This window comes from Lithobates pipiens, unplaced genomic scaffold (genome assembly GCF_037356315.1).
Source record: "Lithobates pipiens isolate NorthernLeopardFrog02 unplaced genomic scaffold, aLitPip1_a1.2 Scaffold_8, whole genome shotgun sequence".
Taxonomy (NCBI): domain Eukaryota; kingdom Metazoa; phylum Chordata; class Amphibia; order Anura; family Ranidae; genus Lithobates; species Lithobates pipiens.
Genome location: NW_027507903.1, coordinates 600,369,099 through 600,386,037, shown reverse-complemented (window position 1 = coordinate 600,386,037; position 16,939 = coordinate 600,369,099). Strand labels below are relative to the sequence as shown.

General features: G+C 45.4%; 1 protein-coding gene across 2 annotated transcripts in view; it reads right to left on the bottom strand.

Annotated features, from left to right (window-relative positions):
• LOC143961286 (mucin-17-like) overlaps positions 1 to 16,939 on the bottom strand; it is a 50,012-nt gene that overhangs the window by 11,350 nt on the left and 21,723 nt on the right. For both annotated transcript variants that reach the window (XM_077470537.1, XM_077470538.1), the window contains 3 exons: positions 15,605 to 15,726; positions 2,084 to 2,142; positions 1,799 to 1,941 (listed from right to left, as the gene is read on the bottom strand). In XM_077470537.1, coding sequence (XP_077326663.1) covers positions 1,799 to 1,941; positions 2,084 to 2,142; positions 15,605 to 15,726 — 324 coding nt within the window. The remainder of the gene's footprint in view (positions 1 to 1,798; positions 1,942 to 2,083; positions 2,143 to 15,604; positions 15,727 to 16,939) is intronic.

The window sequence follows — 16,939 nt, the reverse complement described above, 5'->3', positions numbered from 1 at the left end:
TTGATACCAGATCCAAAGGGGATCCCATGCCATTTTTTTCAAGGACTTCTTTTATCTGTATTGCCGGGACCGACAATTCATTATAGCCGCGAGTACTAAATTACTTTTTTTTTCTTTAGAAATGTCATTTTGTGCAGGGACTGTTCTAAACGCTGGAGAAATGTGCCACTTTACAGGCATACTATAGACACCTCCTAGGTATGAAATTTAAAGGAATATTTCACTTTTATTGTTTCAGCATTATTAAAATCACTGCTCCCGAAAAAAAATACATATCCCCTTGATACATGTCCCCTGGGGCAGGACCCAAGTCCCCAAACACATTTTATGACAATACAATGCATATAAGGCTTTAAAATAAGCACTTTTGATTAATTATGTTCAGGTCCCATAGACGTTAACGGTGTTTGCGTGTTTTAACAAATTTTTGGGTTGTTCTGCTGCGAACTGAACAGGGGGGTGTTTGGCTCATCCCTACTCAGGGGGCTGAATACAAATGCACGCCACACTTTTCACATATTTATTTGTAAAACATTTTGAAAACCATTTATAATTTTCCTTCCACTTCACAAATATGTGCCACTTTGTGTTGGTTTATCACATAAAATAAAAATCCAATAAAATACATTACAATTTTGGTTGTAACATGACAAAATGTGGAAAAATTCCATGGGGTATGAATACTTTTTCAAGGCACTGTATGCACTGCTATCAGCATAAAGTGAGCCCCGTAGGAGAGTATGGACGGAGGGACTGCATGACTAGGGGGAGGAATAGGGTCATATATTGGTCAGCTAGGTCAGTGTTGGGGGCAAGGGGATAACTCTTACCTGATTGGTGGTCGAAGTTAGAAGGGGCAGGGTCCAGAGGAGGAAATCAGGTGGATGGGGAGGTGGATACAGCATTCCAGGGATTAGGAGGACAAGACAGCTTCCGACCTTTCCGCCCTGGGGTTAGGAGTTAGAGCACTAGACAGGTGGGGGGAGTACTGGTGTCAGTAGGGTTGAGTAATTTTGTTGTTGTCAATGTGTCCCATTTAAAAAAAAAAAAAAACCCATGTTGGATATGGGTATATTTATTGAATGATGTATATTGCTCAGTTTTGTCACAGCAGTCGGCGGTTCAAGGGGTCTTTGGGGGGTCAGTGAGGAATTACATGGTTACAAGATTAGTGGGGCCCATCTAAGGTATGGTACTTACACTTGATTAGCTGTGGTTCTACCAGGAACTTGGTCCCCTGGGGGAAGGTAATATGGAAGTATATGTGATGTCAGAGAGTCCTCGAGCCAGTTGGGGCACAGCTGAGGACATGGACCATTACAGTTATAAATTGTGACCTTAAAAGACACCCAAAGACCTCTTGTTGTTACGGGTATTGTTTTACATGTTTTGAGTGATGTTATTTTATTCTTTGGTTAATAAAATTTGGCTGCTGTGGCCATATAAAACCCATGTCATGCAGTCGGTGTCTTTAATTTAATGATAAGGACCGAGGTTGACGAACCCTGTAGTCAAGCAACACATGCTCACAAACGTAAGGTCTCCAACACACACTAACTGCATTTGGGACAAAACACGTATATGCATGCACTAGTTTATGCTAGAAGCAGCGCATTGCTGTGTAAAGCTGCCTTCACCCATTCATGTTTAGGGGCCAGTGTATGCAGCTCCAGGACCTCCCGGGAAACAGAAATATGCAGCATTATTACATTGCTTGGGCAAATGGGCTCATGTGCATGAAACCCAAAAAAGTCAAACTAGTCTATTGGTCCAGCGATCGCAGTTATATTGTACTTACAGTTTGCGTCGCAGTTTTTGCTCAGTTCAACCATGTTTTCCTTTACATCTTCAAGTGCTTCTTTGAACTGGTCAGCTATAGTCACACCGTGGTTATATAGGAATCTCACAATGACCTCATGATGCACAATAATGCTTCCTGCGCTGTGGGAGACATAAACATTTTATTGATCGGGATTTTTTTATTAATTTAAAAAATATATATACTGTATATATTGGTGAAATCATTTTTAAAAGTGCCAAAAATCTCCATGCATCAGAAAAAGGCTTCAAATTGTCTTCATACCTTATAGACAGTATTTTTACGTCTTCAAACCCAGCAACGCTCAAATAGACAATGCTCATCTGTCAAAAAATGAATAAAAGAAATAGATAAATAAAAGCAAAGGTAAGAATACAATCTGCAATATAGACAACAAAGTTTGGCATCTGGGAAGTGAATTTGACCCAGTGGGGAGGTACCAACATCCCTTGTAAATTTCAATAGTTAAGTTCACGAAAAATGCAGAGTTGGATTAAATCCAAAAAAAAACAGTTACCTCTCTGGACCCTTCTGCACATAGTGACTGTGATGCCTGGTGTTGCCAATGTACACCACAACAATACACAGCCTCAAAGTGAGTAGCCATTGTAATACTCGCAATGTCAAGTGTTAATTGGTCAGCATATCTATGTGGCCGTGATGACCAATCAGAAGAGCATCTGAGGTAGGGATGAGCTTCGTGTTCGAGTTGAACGTACGTTCGACTCGAACATTGGCTGTTCGTCCGTTCGGCGAAGTCCGAACATTTTGGTCCGTTCGCGTCAAATTCGTGTGCCGCTCACGGCCCACAATGCACTGCGATGGCGCAGTGCATTGCTGGCTCATGATTGGCCAAGCATGCACTGTGACCCCGCATGCTTGGCCAATCACAGCGCCAGCAGCGAGGAGAGCCATGATTGGCCACAGGCAGGATGCCTGTGGCCAATCATAGCTCAGGCTGTGTAGTGCACGCCCCACACTATATAAGGCCGCCAGCGCGGCGGCCTCGTGTAGTGTGTTGGCGTCTGAAGCAGTGGGTGTTCTGTGTACCTTCAACACAGTACACACCGATCGTTTTCGGCCGATTTTCGATCTTGCTGTTGTGTAGTGGTTATTGTCTGCGTGCCCTGACCGCAGTATACACCGCTATATTCACCTCACCTATATAGCTAGTGATCTATCTTTTATAATAGAGCTTGCAGTCAGTAGTGTTAGGAGATAGTGCGTGCTGTCTGCGTGCTCTGTACCCAGTACATACCGCTATATCCACCTACATAGCTGTTCTCTATTTGAGCCCACTTGCCATCTGCAGGAGTTATTGGAAGTTGTGTGTGCCTCCAGCACAGCACAGTATACATCTGTATATACCCCTTTATCTCTGGTGTTCTCTGGTTATTGTCTGCGTGCCCTGACCGCAGTATACACCGTTATATTCACCTCACCTATATAGCTAGTGATCTATCTTTTATAATAGAGCTTGCAGTCAGTAGTGTTAAGAGATAGTGCGTGCTGTCTGCGTGCTCTGTAACCAGTACATACCGCTATATCCACCTACATAGCTGTTCTCTATTTGAGACCACTTGCCATCTGCAGGAGTTATTGGAAGTTGTGTGTGCCTCCAGCACAGCACAGTATACATCTGTATATACCCCTTTATCTCTGGTGTTCTATAATAAAGGCATCTGCAGGAGTTAGTGGGTGTTGTGTGCCTCTAGCACAATATACACTACCCAATTACTTTTTTACCCAACTCCCTTCAGGCCATTACCATGTCTGGAAGGCCAGCAAGGAGAGGCAGACAGGCGCGAGCCGATAAAAGAGGGCAAGCAGGCTCTGTGTCTAGAGACAACAGTGCTGGTCGTGGACGCGGTGCATTGTCATCAGCACGTGGCCATGGGACACGCTTGTCCTTCTTTTCGGCAGCTGGACATGTTGAACCGCAACATGCCAACGACTTGGTAGAGTGGATGACCAAGCCCTCTTCATCCTCCTCATCCTCTCTCATCCAGTCTCAGGGTACTAGCAAAGCAGCTGCCAACGCATCGTCTTCCCTCCTCTCAATGTCATCATCAGTGACTCCTTCCCTAGACCCACCACGTCCTCCTGAGGAGTCTCCTGAACTCTTTGAGCACAGTGTTGGGTACATGCTCCAGGAGGATGCCCAGTGTTTTGTGGGCTCTGATGATGACACTCAGCTAGAGGAAGGCAGTAGCGTGAGCGCAGAGAGAGGGGATGCTCAAGAAGGACAGCAATCTGGCAGTCATGTTCCACAAGCTGCAGCATACTGCCAGGTGGGTGCCTGGAAGGAGGGAGGAGGAGGAGGAGGAGGAGGCACATGTCCAACGAGGCAGGATGCCCTCCGGGGGCCAGCTTAGGGGCAGCACACCGACTGAATCACACCGCAGAGCTCCGCCTGTGCAGAGCGCTGCCTCTGCGCGTTATTCTAAAAGTTCTTTGGTGTGGGCCTTTTTTGAGACGAGTGCATCAGATCGCACCGCTGCTATTTGCAACATATGTCTCAAGCGTATCTCACGTGGCCAAAACATCAGCCGCTTGGGCACCACATGCTTGACCAGACATATGTTGACCTGCCATGCAGCTCGTTGGCAAGCGTACCTCAAAGACCCACACCAAAGAACAAAGCGGACCTCTCCTTGCTCCTCATCAGCTGGCATCTCCAACCCCACTAGACCTTCAGTCCTCTCTGAAACCTGCTCTGAGAGGAATGAAGGTGTAGAATTAGGTGTGTCACAGCCAAGTGCTTCCGGGAACTCTGCTAGCGGTACACCCACGTCCGATTATAGCAGGCAAATGTCCCTGCCCCAGCTGCTGGACCGGCGGAAGAAGTTCACTCCCAGCCATCCACATGTCCAGCGGTTGAATGCTAGCTTGGCTAAATTGCTAGCACTTCAACTGCTGCCTTTTCAGTTGGTAGACTCTGCCCCCTTCCGTGAGTTTGTACAATGTGCGGTTCCTCAGTGGCAGGTCCCCAAACGCCACTTTTTCTCAGGAAGGCGATTCCGGCTCTCTACCGGCATGTGGAAGGCAATGTCCTTGCCTCGCTGGACAGGGCGGTCAGCGGTAAGGTGCATATTACCGCTGACTTATGGTCCAGCAGGCATGGACAGGGACGTTACCTGTCTTTCACGGCCCATTGGGTCACTCTTCTGGCAGCTGGGAAGGATGCAGGACAAGGTGCAGTAGTGTTGGAGGTTGTTCCGCCACCACGCCTCCAAAATGCTATTATTGGTTGTGACACACCTCTCTCCTCCACCCCCTCCTCTTCTTCTTCCTCCATGGCCTCTTCCAGTGCTCTGTCCTCAGAACCAGCGGTGCTCCGTAGGCGTTACAGGGGCTACGCAAGTACGCAGGCAAAACGATGCCATGCTGTGCTTGCGCTGGTTTGTTTGGGGGACAGGAGCCACACTGGGGCGGATGTTTTGTCAGCTCTGCAGGGGCAGGCCGAGAGGTGGTTGATGCCACGCCAGCTTAAGCCAGGAATGGTGGTTTGCGACAATGGCACCAACCTCCTCTCCGCCCTCCGACAGGGACAACTGACCCATGTGCCCTGTGTAGCTCACGTCCTTAACCTGGTGGTGCAGTGGTTCTTGGGCAGGTACCCCGGCTTACAGGATGTCCTGAAGCAGGCCAGGAAAGTCTGTGTGCATTTCCGCCGATCATTTAATGCCTGTGCTCGGCTGGCTGAGCTCCAAAAGGAGTTGAACCTGCCCAAGAACCGCCTTATATGTGACATGCCCACCAGATGGAACTCAACATTGGCCATGCTGCAGCGGCTGCACACGCAGCAGAGGGCCATCAATGAGTACCTGTGCGACTACGGCACCAGGACAGGGTCAGGGGAGCTCGGTTTTTTCTCACCACGCCAGTGGGGCATGATCAGGGATGCATGCACTGTCCTGTCACCGTTTGAGGAGGCCACAAGGATGGTGAGCAGTGACAGTGCATGCATCAGTGACACTGTACCTCTTGTCCACCTCTTGGAGCATACGCTGCGTGGAATAATGGACAGGGCACTTGAGGCAGAACAGAGGCAGGAAGAGGAGGACTTCCTTGCCTCTCAAGGCCCCCTTTATCCAGACAGTGTTCCTGCTGTGCCACCCATCACACAGGAAGAGGATGAGGAGGAGGAAGAGGAGGAGGAGGATGATTGTGTCAGCATGGAGGCGGAGGCTGGCACTCAGCATCAGCAGCAGCAGCAGCAGTCTTGTAGGGATGATTTACAGTCCCAAGAAACACGTGGACTTGTACGTGGCTGGGAGGAGGTAGCTGCGGATCATGTTGTCCTTAGTGACCCAGAGGACTCCGGACCGAATGCCTCAGCTAACCTACGCTGCATGGCCTCCCTGATCCTGCAAAGCCTGCGGATGGATCCTCGTATTCTTCGGATCAAGGAAAGGGACCATTACTGGCTGGCCACTCTCCTTGATCCACGGTACAAGGGTAAGGTTGCCGACCTTATCTTGCCATCGCAGAGGGAGCAGAGGATGAGACATCTCCGGGAGGCCTCGCAGAAAGGTCTGTGCAACGCGTTCCCAGAGACTTGGAGGTTACAAACTCCTGGTCCTGGACAACGTGTTGCTGAGGCATCGGTCAGAAGGAGCGGTGGAGAAGGTGGCCGTCTGACTGATGCTTTCAGACAATTTTTTAGTCCGCAGCCCCAAGGTATGATCGGTTCCAGCACCCATCGCCAGCGCCTGATTTACATGGTGCAGGAATACCTAGGGGCAAGGTCAGACTTGGACACCTTTCCCACCGAAAATCCTCTGGCTTACTGGGTCTTGAGGATGGATCACTGGCCAGAGCTTGCACAGTATGCAATTGAGCTACTGGCCTGTCCTGCATCCAGCGTTCTTTCGGAACGCACCTTCAGTGCTGCTGGTGGCTTTGTTACCGATCACAGGGTGCGCCTGTCCACCGAATCAGTTGATCGACTGACCTTCATCAAGATGAATCAGTCTTGGATCACCCACAGCTACCAAGCACCTGAAGCTGATGTAACAGAATAATTTTTTTTGAAATATCACATCCCTTCAAGACTGCCTATGCTGATGCTGAGTGACTGTCCTGTTATGTTGATTGTCTATCCTCTTCTTCCTCCACTGATATGTTGGAAGAACATTTCTGGTTCTGGTTGATGCCATCAGCCCAATTTTTCTGCCCCTGTTTAACAGGGGCGTTTATGTACAATTTTTGATGCAATGCTTTGCAGCAGGGCTAATTCCTGCAATCAAACAAGAGTATATGGGAGAGGTTGCAGTGTGGTGGCACCAGCACCAGTGCCTAAGGCCCAATTTTTCTGCCCCTGTTTAACAGGGGCGTTTAATTACAATTTTTGATGCAATGCTTTGCAGCAGGGCTAATTCCTGCATTAAAACTAGAGTATATGGCAGAGGTTGCAGTGTGGTGGCACCAACACCAGTGCCTAAGGCCCAATTTTTCTGCCCCTGTTTAACAGGGGCGTTTAAGTACAATTTTTGATGCAATGCTTTGCAGCAGGGCTAATTCCTGCAATAAAACTAGAGTATATGGAAGAGGTTGCAGTGTGGTGGCACCAGCAGCAGTGCCTAAGGCCAAATTTTTCTGCCCCTGTTTAACAGGGACGTGTAATTACAATTCTTGATATAATATTTCACAGGAGGGCCCCTTCCTGTGCCCACCCAGAGTAACGGTGAGGACTTATAGTGTTGTGGCACCAGCACCACAACCACCAAAGGTCAATTTTTCTACCACTGTTCAACAATGGCATGTAATTACAATTCTTGATATAATCGTTCACAGCAGGGCGCTCCAGCGCCCACCAAGAGTCACTTTGAGGGCTTACAATGTTGTGGCAAAACCAACACCTTGTTCCGCCATTTCTGCAGAGCATATAGGGCAGGCCCCTACTTTCAAACATCCAATTTACAAACATCTCCTACTTGCAAACGGAAGGAGACAACAGCAAGTGAGATGAAAAAAGATGGACGACAAAACAAATTATACAGGGGTGATAACCCTTTCCTATGTTTTCCAAAAAGCTTAAAAATAGTTTTTTTGACTGGAGCTACACTTTAAAAATGTACCAGTTGAAAATTACAAACAGATTCAACTTAACACAACAAACCTACACAGTCCCTGTCTTGTTTGCACCGCCTGTATACTGCTGTTCTGAGTATATAGGGCCTGGGGTCACACGCATTTCCTTTTTTTAATATGGGTACAGGGTTCCCCTTAATATGCGTACAAGTCCCAAATAGGCTGGTAATGGGCAGGGAGGGCTACCCATGCCATTTTTCTCAATGATTTTCAACCATATTGCAGGAACCAGATATAACATTAAAACCGCAAGCAGTTTTAAATGGTGTTATTTCCGTTTAATGTCATTTTGTGCAGGGACTGTTCTAAACACGGGAAACACGTGGCACTTCACAGGCATACTACAGACACCCCCCAGGCACCATATTTAAAGGAATATTTCCCTTTTTTTTCACTTTAATCATCATTAAAATCAGTGCTCCCGCCAAAACGGCCATTTTTAAAAACATTTTAGGCATTGACCCATGTCCCCTGGGGCAGGAGCCAGGTCCCCAAACCCTTTTTAGGACAGTATCTTGCATATTAGCCATTAAAATTAGCACTTTTCATTTTGAACGTTCGAGTCCCATAGACTTCAATGGGGTTCTAACGTTCGTACGAATTTGGGGTCCGTTCGAAAGTTCTGGTGCGAACCGAACCGGGGGGTGTTCGGCTCATCCCTAATCTGAGGCATCTTCTTCCTCTAAATGCTAAAAGGGTAGTGACCCAGGTACAAAGAACCAGAGTCAAGCTGGAGGGGCTCTGAATGGAAAACACACTGCAGCATGTGCATGAATCAAAATGTATTGATACAAAAATTAAAATTTATCAGAAAGGAGAATTCAAACCCTTCACCACACCATATTAAAAACCCATTCATGACAACGCTGTCAGGAACAACAATAAAAACAACCCAAGCATAAAGAACATTCATCCAATCATGCCAAAAGATTCAATGAAAATGCGTAATGGATAGGGACAAGTCAGCATTTAAAAAAAAAAGCCACTAGTGGCAAAAATATGGCGGAAAGCACGGGGGCAATAATAACAAGCTGCAGATGTGATAAAGTCCATGTGGCGTTGGTTCAAACTGAAATAGAAAACACTAGGATAACCTGATGCTGTGGATTTTAGGTACCCATGGATGGATCAATAGCAAGCATGTATGCAGCATAGGTAGCCATGGGGGGGGGGGGGGGGGGGGGAAAGAGCAGGTAAGTAATCACACATGGGAGACATGTCAGCGCCGCTATACAAGCTCAATCAATCGAGTCTACATCCAGGAACTGTGTCCCATGAACAGTCTTACCCACGATGCAGGCAGCTCCAGATTCCCATGGAAGGTACTGCTTCTTAGTGGCAGTAAGTCTTGCTTCACTCCCCAATGATGAGGCTCCAGATAGCTGCAGGTGCCAGTGCCATGGACAAGCTGATGCAGAGTAGTGAATCCTTGCTGGCACTATACGATCCAAGAGGAATGATATGGAGCCGCAGGTGTGCAATAAGCTGAAGACACTGGGTCATATGACATGATGATGTCAATGCGTTTCGCACACTGAGTCACGTGAGCTTCATCAGGACACTGAGGGAGTCCATTCACAGGCTTAAATTGGAAAGTAAATCTCCTCCCCTTTGAAGTTTTCCCCCCACTGCTCACCGCAGTATTAAAGGGCCCACATCATGCAAATTGGGATACAAGCAAATTGTATAGATGTATGTGTGTATTTTGATTAGAATGCTTAGAAAGCTTACTAAAAGAGAAGAAAATATTCTTTGTATCCGGCTAAAAAATTCAACCAGACAATCAAAAGTAACACCTACAGTAGATACAAATACCAAAATATATATATAAAAAAAAAAGAAAAAGTTTATTTTTAAAACGGGCAGGCGATAGAGGAGACTCAGGGTAAGAATGGGAAGATTGAATTAATCAAATTGAAATTGATTCCATGACAGCAAATCCAATTAAGGGATCAGAGAACACCTGCAAGCTGGGCTCGGTGTTGAGCCCTTTAGGAATCATTGTTCGTAAATGAATAAATCCACTCTTTCCTTCCGCCAGAGGACTGTATCAAAGTCCCCCCTGCAGTTGGATAGGGTGAGGGCAGAAAAACCTTTTACTTTAAGGCCATCAGAAGACGAAATTGTTGACAAAATATACACATCCATATATACAATTTTCTTGTGTTCCAATTAGCATGATGTGGGCCCTTTAATACTGCGGTGAGCAGCGGAGGGAAAACTTCAAAGGGGAGGAAATTTAGTTCCCCATTTAAGCCCGTGAATGGATTCCCACAGTGTCCTGATGAAGCTCACGTGACCCAGTGAGTGAAATGCATTGACGTCATCATGTCATGTGACCCAGAGTCTTCAGCTCATTCATGCGGCTTGCATACCTGCCACTCCCTAACGTTCCTCTTGGATCGTATAGCGTGTATAGCAGTGCACTTGTCGCCAATCAGTGCACCTGTCGCACATCAGCAATCAGTGCCCATCAGAAGTTTACTCGTCACACAGCCACCATCAGCAGAGTACCCATTGCACATTAGCAGTCTACCTCTCCCAGTGTCACCAGAGCCGGCCACTTCCAAAAAAGTTTTTCAAAATCCACAGTATGACTGATAAGAGCAGCGGGGAGCTCTCACAGTCCAATTCTGATTTGGTGTTTGAACCCATTGAAAGTAGTGGATCTGCTACCAAATCAGAGAAGGAAAGAGTCCCTCCTAATAAGATACGACGCTCTGAAAACCAGGCAGCCCCTAGCAGCACTATACACCCGAACGGTCAATCGGCAAACCCCAACAGCGCTAGACCCCAAGATGAAAGGCCCAGTACCAGCACTGGGGATATCACATATCTAGGAATCAGGGCCCAAACATACTTCCTAAATGATCTTGACATCCCAATATGGCTGCCTTCCAACTCAACAACACTGAACTTTTTCAGAAATTATTTTTTTTTGCCTGAAAATTTACTTAGTTACTTGTGGACCAGAAATTCGGTTTGTCCCGGGAAATTTAATTTCCCGTTTTTTTTTCGCCGGCCGCTAGAGGTCCGCGCCCGGCAGAGACAATGTCTCTGCCAGCCGCCATTTTTAAGAAGACCAGAAGCTGGTCTTCAATAGAGAACCTGTGGCGCTGCCCACCCCCGCTGCCAGTGTGTGTGTAATGTGCAGTGGGCGGCACCACAGTTAAAAGTTAGTCTCCGTGCGGCAACGTGAAGGACGGTATGTAGGGGGGCCAGTCTGTGGATGGGATGGCAGAGGGGGCAGTCTGCAGATGGGCGATGGCAGAGGGGGCAGTCTGTTGATGGGATGTCATGTCAGAGGGGGGCAGTCTGTGGATGGGATGTCATGTCAGAGGGGGGGCAGTCTGTGGATGGGATGTCATTTCAGAGGGGGCCAGTCTGTGGATGGGATGTCAGAGGGGGCCAGTCTGTGGATGGGATGTCATGTCAGAGGGGGCCAGTCTATGGATGGGATGTCAGAGGGGGCCAGTCTGTGGATGGGATGTCATGTCAGAGGGGGCCAGTCTGTGGATGGGATGTCAGAGGGGGCCAGTCTGTGGATGGGATGTCAGAGGGGGCCAGTCTGTGGATGGGATGTCATGTCAGAGGGGGCCAGTCTGTGGATGGGATGTCATGTCAGAGGGGGCCAGTCTGTGAATGGGATTTGTCAGAGGGGGCCAGTCTGTGGATGGGATGTCATGTCAGAGGGGGCCAGTCTGTGGATGGGATGTCATGTCAGAGGGGGCCAGTCTGTGGATGCGATGTCATGTCAGAGGGGGCCAGTCTGTGGATGGATGTCATGTCGGAGGGGGCCAGGAAATTAGATGTGTAATTTATGTTCCTAGAATGCCTGGATGTATTACATGGATGTTGAGCCTCTCTGAGTGGCCAGGAGTAGCTAAATGTATTTTGGGATGTCATTTTTGGTAGGTACATGATATGTGTTAGAAATATCTTATAAATTGACAACTTTGTGTATAAAAAATATGTTTTAATTTTCTTTCCATATTTTCCAAAAACTTGTGGAAAAAAATGACATGTTCAATAGACTCATTATGCCTCATAGAATATACCTTGGGGTGTTTGCTTTCCAAAATGTGGTCATTTTGTGGGTAATTCCACTGTCCTGGTGCTTCACAGCCTTCGAAATGTGATAGATAGTCAGGAAATTAAATGTATAATTAATGCCACTAGAATGCCTGAAGGTGCTACTTGGATGTTGGGCCTCTGTATGTGGCCAGGCTGTGAAAAAGTCTCACACATGTGGTATTGCTATACTCAGTAGGAGCAGCAGAATGTATTTTGAAGTTTAATTATTGGTATGTACATACTGTGTGTTAGAAATATCTTATAAATGGACAACTTTGTGAAAAGAAAAGACAATAAATAAATTTTCTTTCCACAAATATTCATTATGCCTCTTGGAATATACTGTAAATTTTGGTGTTTTAGTTCCAAAATGGGGTCACTTTGTGGGTAATTTAATTGTCCTGGGGCTTCAGGGCCTTCAAAAGTGAAGTCAAGAAATTAGATGTGTAATTTATGTCCTTAGAACACCTGATGGTGCTCCCTGTATGTTGGGCCTCTGAATGTGGCTAGGCTGTGAAAAAGTCTCACACGTGTGGTATCCCCTTCCTCAGGAGGAGCAGCAGAATGAATTTTGGGGTGTAGTTGCAAGTATGCCTATGCCATGTGGGAGAAAGAAATTGTTAATATTACAATTTTGTGAAAAATAGGATTGTGGTAAAAAAAATGAAACCTTAAAAAAACTCATCATGCCTCTTACTAAATACTTTGGAATGTCTACTTTCCAAAAATTGGTCATTGGGGGGGGGGGGGGGGGTATTTGTACTGTTCTGGCATGTCAGGGCCTCAAGAAATTAGATAGGCTATCAGTACATCAGGTGTGATCACTTTTCAATGATTGCTACGCAGAGTGGACAGGGACACAGCCCACTCTTCTCTATGGGGCTATCAGTTGGAAACAAACCGCCTGTCTGTTTCCAATCTATGCCACCAGATGGATGGGGAATAGGACCATACGTCTGTTTTTTTTCAGCTCCATAGAAGAGACCGGAGAATCTGCTCAGGTCTGCCTGAAAAAAATGACAGGTGGACCTGATCGGACAGCCCGTGTGAAAGGAGCCTATAATTTTCCCACAGACCAAATAATATACACTGATATGGGTTATTTTTACCAGAGCAATGCAGCAGCATAAATGTTGCAATTTATGAAGAAAAAATATTTAATTGTTTTCTTCAAAATTGTAGTTTTTTTTGTTTATAGTGCAAAAAAATCCAGTGGTGATTAAATACCACCAAAATAAAGCTCTATCTGTGTGTAAAAAAATGACAAAAAATTCATATGGGTACAGTGTAGCTTGATGGAGTAATTGTCATTCAAAGTGCAAGAGCACTGAAAGCTGAAAATTGGCCTGGGCATGAAGGGGGTATAAGTGCCCAGTAGGCAAGTGGTTAAAGGGCATGCACTGTAAACCCCAACATTGAACTTCTCTTATTTGCTTCCTTTTAGTCTGTTATATATAACATTGAAAGTGTTTTGTTACATCTTCTTGATAACAAAATACCTGTTGATCCTTCCACTAATTTAGTGAGCCAATAACTTCCTGTGCTCTCTGTCTGTGCTGAATTACTATTGTTCCCAGCTTTATTTGAGGACTTGAGAACCCCACCTTTCTATGTTATGGAAAATAAAGGAGAGGTTTGACCATTCTTTCAGAAACGCATTTGTGAGGTCAGGCACTGATGTTGGACGAGAAGGCCTGGCTCACAGTCTCTGCTCTAATTTATCCCAAAGGTGTTCAGTCGGATTGATGTTAGGACTCTGAGCAGGCCAGTCAAGTTCCTCCACCCCAAACTCGCTCATCTATGTCAGCATTGACCATGCTTTGTGCACTGGTCCAAATCATTTGGTAGAGGGGTATAATGGTGTGGGGTTGTCTTTTCAGGGGTTGGGCTTGGCCCCTTAGTTCCAGTGAAGGGAACTCTTAAGACGTCAGCCTACCAAGACATTTTGGACAATTTCATGCTCCCAACTTTGTGGGAGCAGTTTGGGGATGGCCCCTTCCTGTTCCAACAAGACAAAGCAAGGTCCATAAAGATGATGTGACAGATGAGGTTTAATGTTGATAAATATAAAATTATGCACTTGGGGGCTAAGAATATGCATGCATCCATAGGCGTGCGCACAGGTGCCCGAGCACACCCTAATCACCCCATGGTGCATTAGCATTATTCAGGAGTGACACCAGGTGGTTGGTTAGGGTACCAGCAGCCAGTGTAATTGCCCCCATTATATTAAAGGCTAGGTTCAACTGTAGGAACACATTATAGCTATACTTAGGATGTAAGGTAATAGGCTCCCAATCAACTGTCTCCCACATCAGAGCCTCCTCCCTGTTCCTTTGTGTTTGAGCTTTGGGGTGCACACCCCAATGCAGTAGTCTGCGCACACCTATGCATGCATCATACATACTAGGGGGGAATACAACTGGGGGAATCAATGGTGGAGAAGGATCTGGGGGTTTTGGTAGATCATAAGCTTAATAATAGTATGCAATACCAAGCTGCGGTTTCCAAAGTGAGCAAAGTCCTTTTTTGTGTTACGAGAGCTATGGACTCCAGAGAGAGATATCATTTTGCCCCTGTACAAATCATTAGTAAGACCTCATCTGGAATATGCAGTTCAGTTTTGGGCACCAGTTCTCAAAAAGGATATCGGGGAACTGGAGAAAGTGCAGAGAAGCGCAACCAAACTGATAAGAGGCATGGAGGAGCTCAGCTATGAGGAAAGATTAGAGGAACTGAATTTATTCACTCTTGAGAAGAGGAGATTAAAGGGGGATATGATAACCATGTATAAATATATAAGGGGTCTGTATAGTGGTGTTGAGTTATTCACTTTACGGTCAATACAGAGGACACGGGGGCACTCTTTACGTCTAGAAGAAAAGAGATTAAATCTCCAAATACAGAAAGGTTTCTTCACAGTAAGAGCCGTGAAAATGAGAAATAGTCTCCCTCCAGAGGTGGTTCTGGCCAGCTCAGTAGATTGCATTAAAGTGGAAGTCCCCCCTGAAAAAAAAAAACACATTCATACAAATGCAACGCCTTCCTCTGGATCAATTGTGGGTATAGTATTGGGTATATGGGATTGTATGATATATTTTATTTTATTTATTTATTTATTTATTTATTTTATGGCTGAACTGGATGGCCTTGTGTGTTTTTTCAACCTGACTAACTATGTAAAAGACATGGATAAGTGAGTTTGAGGTGGAGGAACTTGACTGACCTCAACTAGATAGAACACCTTTGGGATGAATTAGTGCAGAGAATGCAAGCCAGCCCTCACAAATGCGCTTCTGGAAGAATGGTCAAACATTCCCATAGACACACTCCTAAACCTTGTGGACAACCTTCCCAGAAGAATTGAAGCTGTTGTAAGTGCAAAGGGTGGGCCAACTCAATATTGAATCCTACGGACTAAGACTGGGATGCCATTAAAGTTCATATGCGTGCAAAGTCAGGCGTCCCAATACTTTAGACAAGTAGAGTATAATATTTTGTTTGTTTGGCTTAGATACACTTTAAAAGTCCAATGATATTTGGTCATGCTTATGTTCTCACTACCTATGCAATGTGGCTTCTAATGATAAGTTTTTAAGGCTGTAATCCACTTACATGTCTTTTGAAGTCATTTTCAAACTTCTTATATTCCTCAGATGTGTTATCTTTCAGATCTTCAGTAAATACCATGTTGGTGATTCTCAAGACTACATTTAAAGACGCAGTGGTGCCATTATCTGCAATGATATAAATGGTAGATTTGTTAAAGGTAAAGAAGAACTCCAGGCTAAAAAGAACAACCACTTTTCAAGCACAAAAACCATGACTTCTACCCAATCAGCAAGAAGCTTCTTTCCCAGCTCTTGTTTCTGTCAGTCTCCCTTAAAGAGTAATTCCACTTTCATGGGGAAGAAATATCAGATGAACAAATAAAATAGTATATATACAATTGTGGCATAATTGATAATTGACATTAGCTTTGCACATGGGCACAAATGGCTACTTCTTCTAAATAACTAAAGTTAGGAATCTGCAACAAAGTTTTTCAAAATCCCTGCGATGTAAATAGATCACCCAGAGGGAATGTTTTTTTTTTTTAGCCCAACAAAAGTGGGAGTTGCTCTTTAAGTGGCTGTCTTATAGGGGCCATACATGGAACCATTTAATAACCAATTGAACTATTCAATTTACTGTCCAGGAGAAAAATATGATCAGAAAATACATGGATTAATTGAAGTATAAATATATACTGCTGGCCCGTTTAAAAGGCTCACGATTTGGTGGTATATAGTAAATGTACAGATTACATACCTCCAGATAATGAAATGGATCAGATGAGAACTATGTTTGAAGAAGATGATCAGAGTGAGACAGTTTTTTGGAAAACAAAACTCCTTCCAGGCAGGCTATATATTTTCCTCTTCCCTTAAGCCTCATACACACGGTCGGACTTTGTACAAACTTTTCCGTGGACTTTTGTACAAAGGGCGTGGTCCACAAGTTTGTATTGCATACACACGGTCGGACTTTTTGACAACAAACACGAACGTAATGACGTCACAACGTACTGACGCCGCTTCAAAAGAGGACGTTCAATGACTCCAGCGCCACCTTTGGTGAACTTCTGTATTGTAGTCTGATCTTTTGCATTGGTTCTGAGCATGCGTGTTTGTACCTTGTACAAAAGTCCGATGCTTTTGCGTACACACGGTCGGACTTTGCTCCATCAGACTTTTGTTGCCAGAAAGTTTGTCTGTTCGCACAGCCAACAAAAGTCCGATGAAAACAGAAAAAGTTTGTCCGATGGAGCGTACACACAGTCGGATGTTGCTCCAAAACAGCTCATTTGCATGTTTGTTGTCAAAAAGTCCGACCGTGTGTACGGGCCTTTAGGGAGATGTGGCCCCTTTTATGCTAGTCGAGGGGACACTCTGTCCTGATTCCGGATTC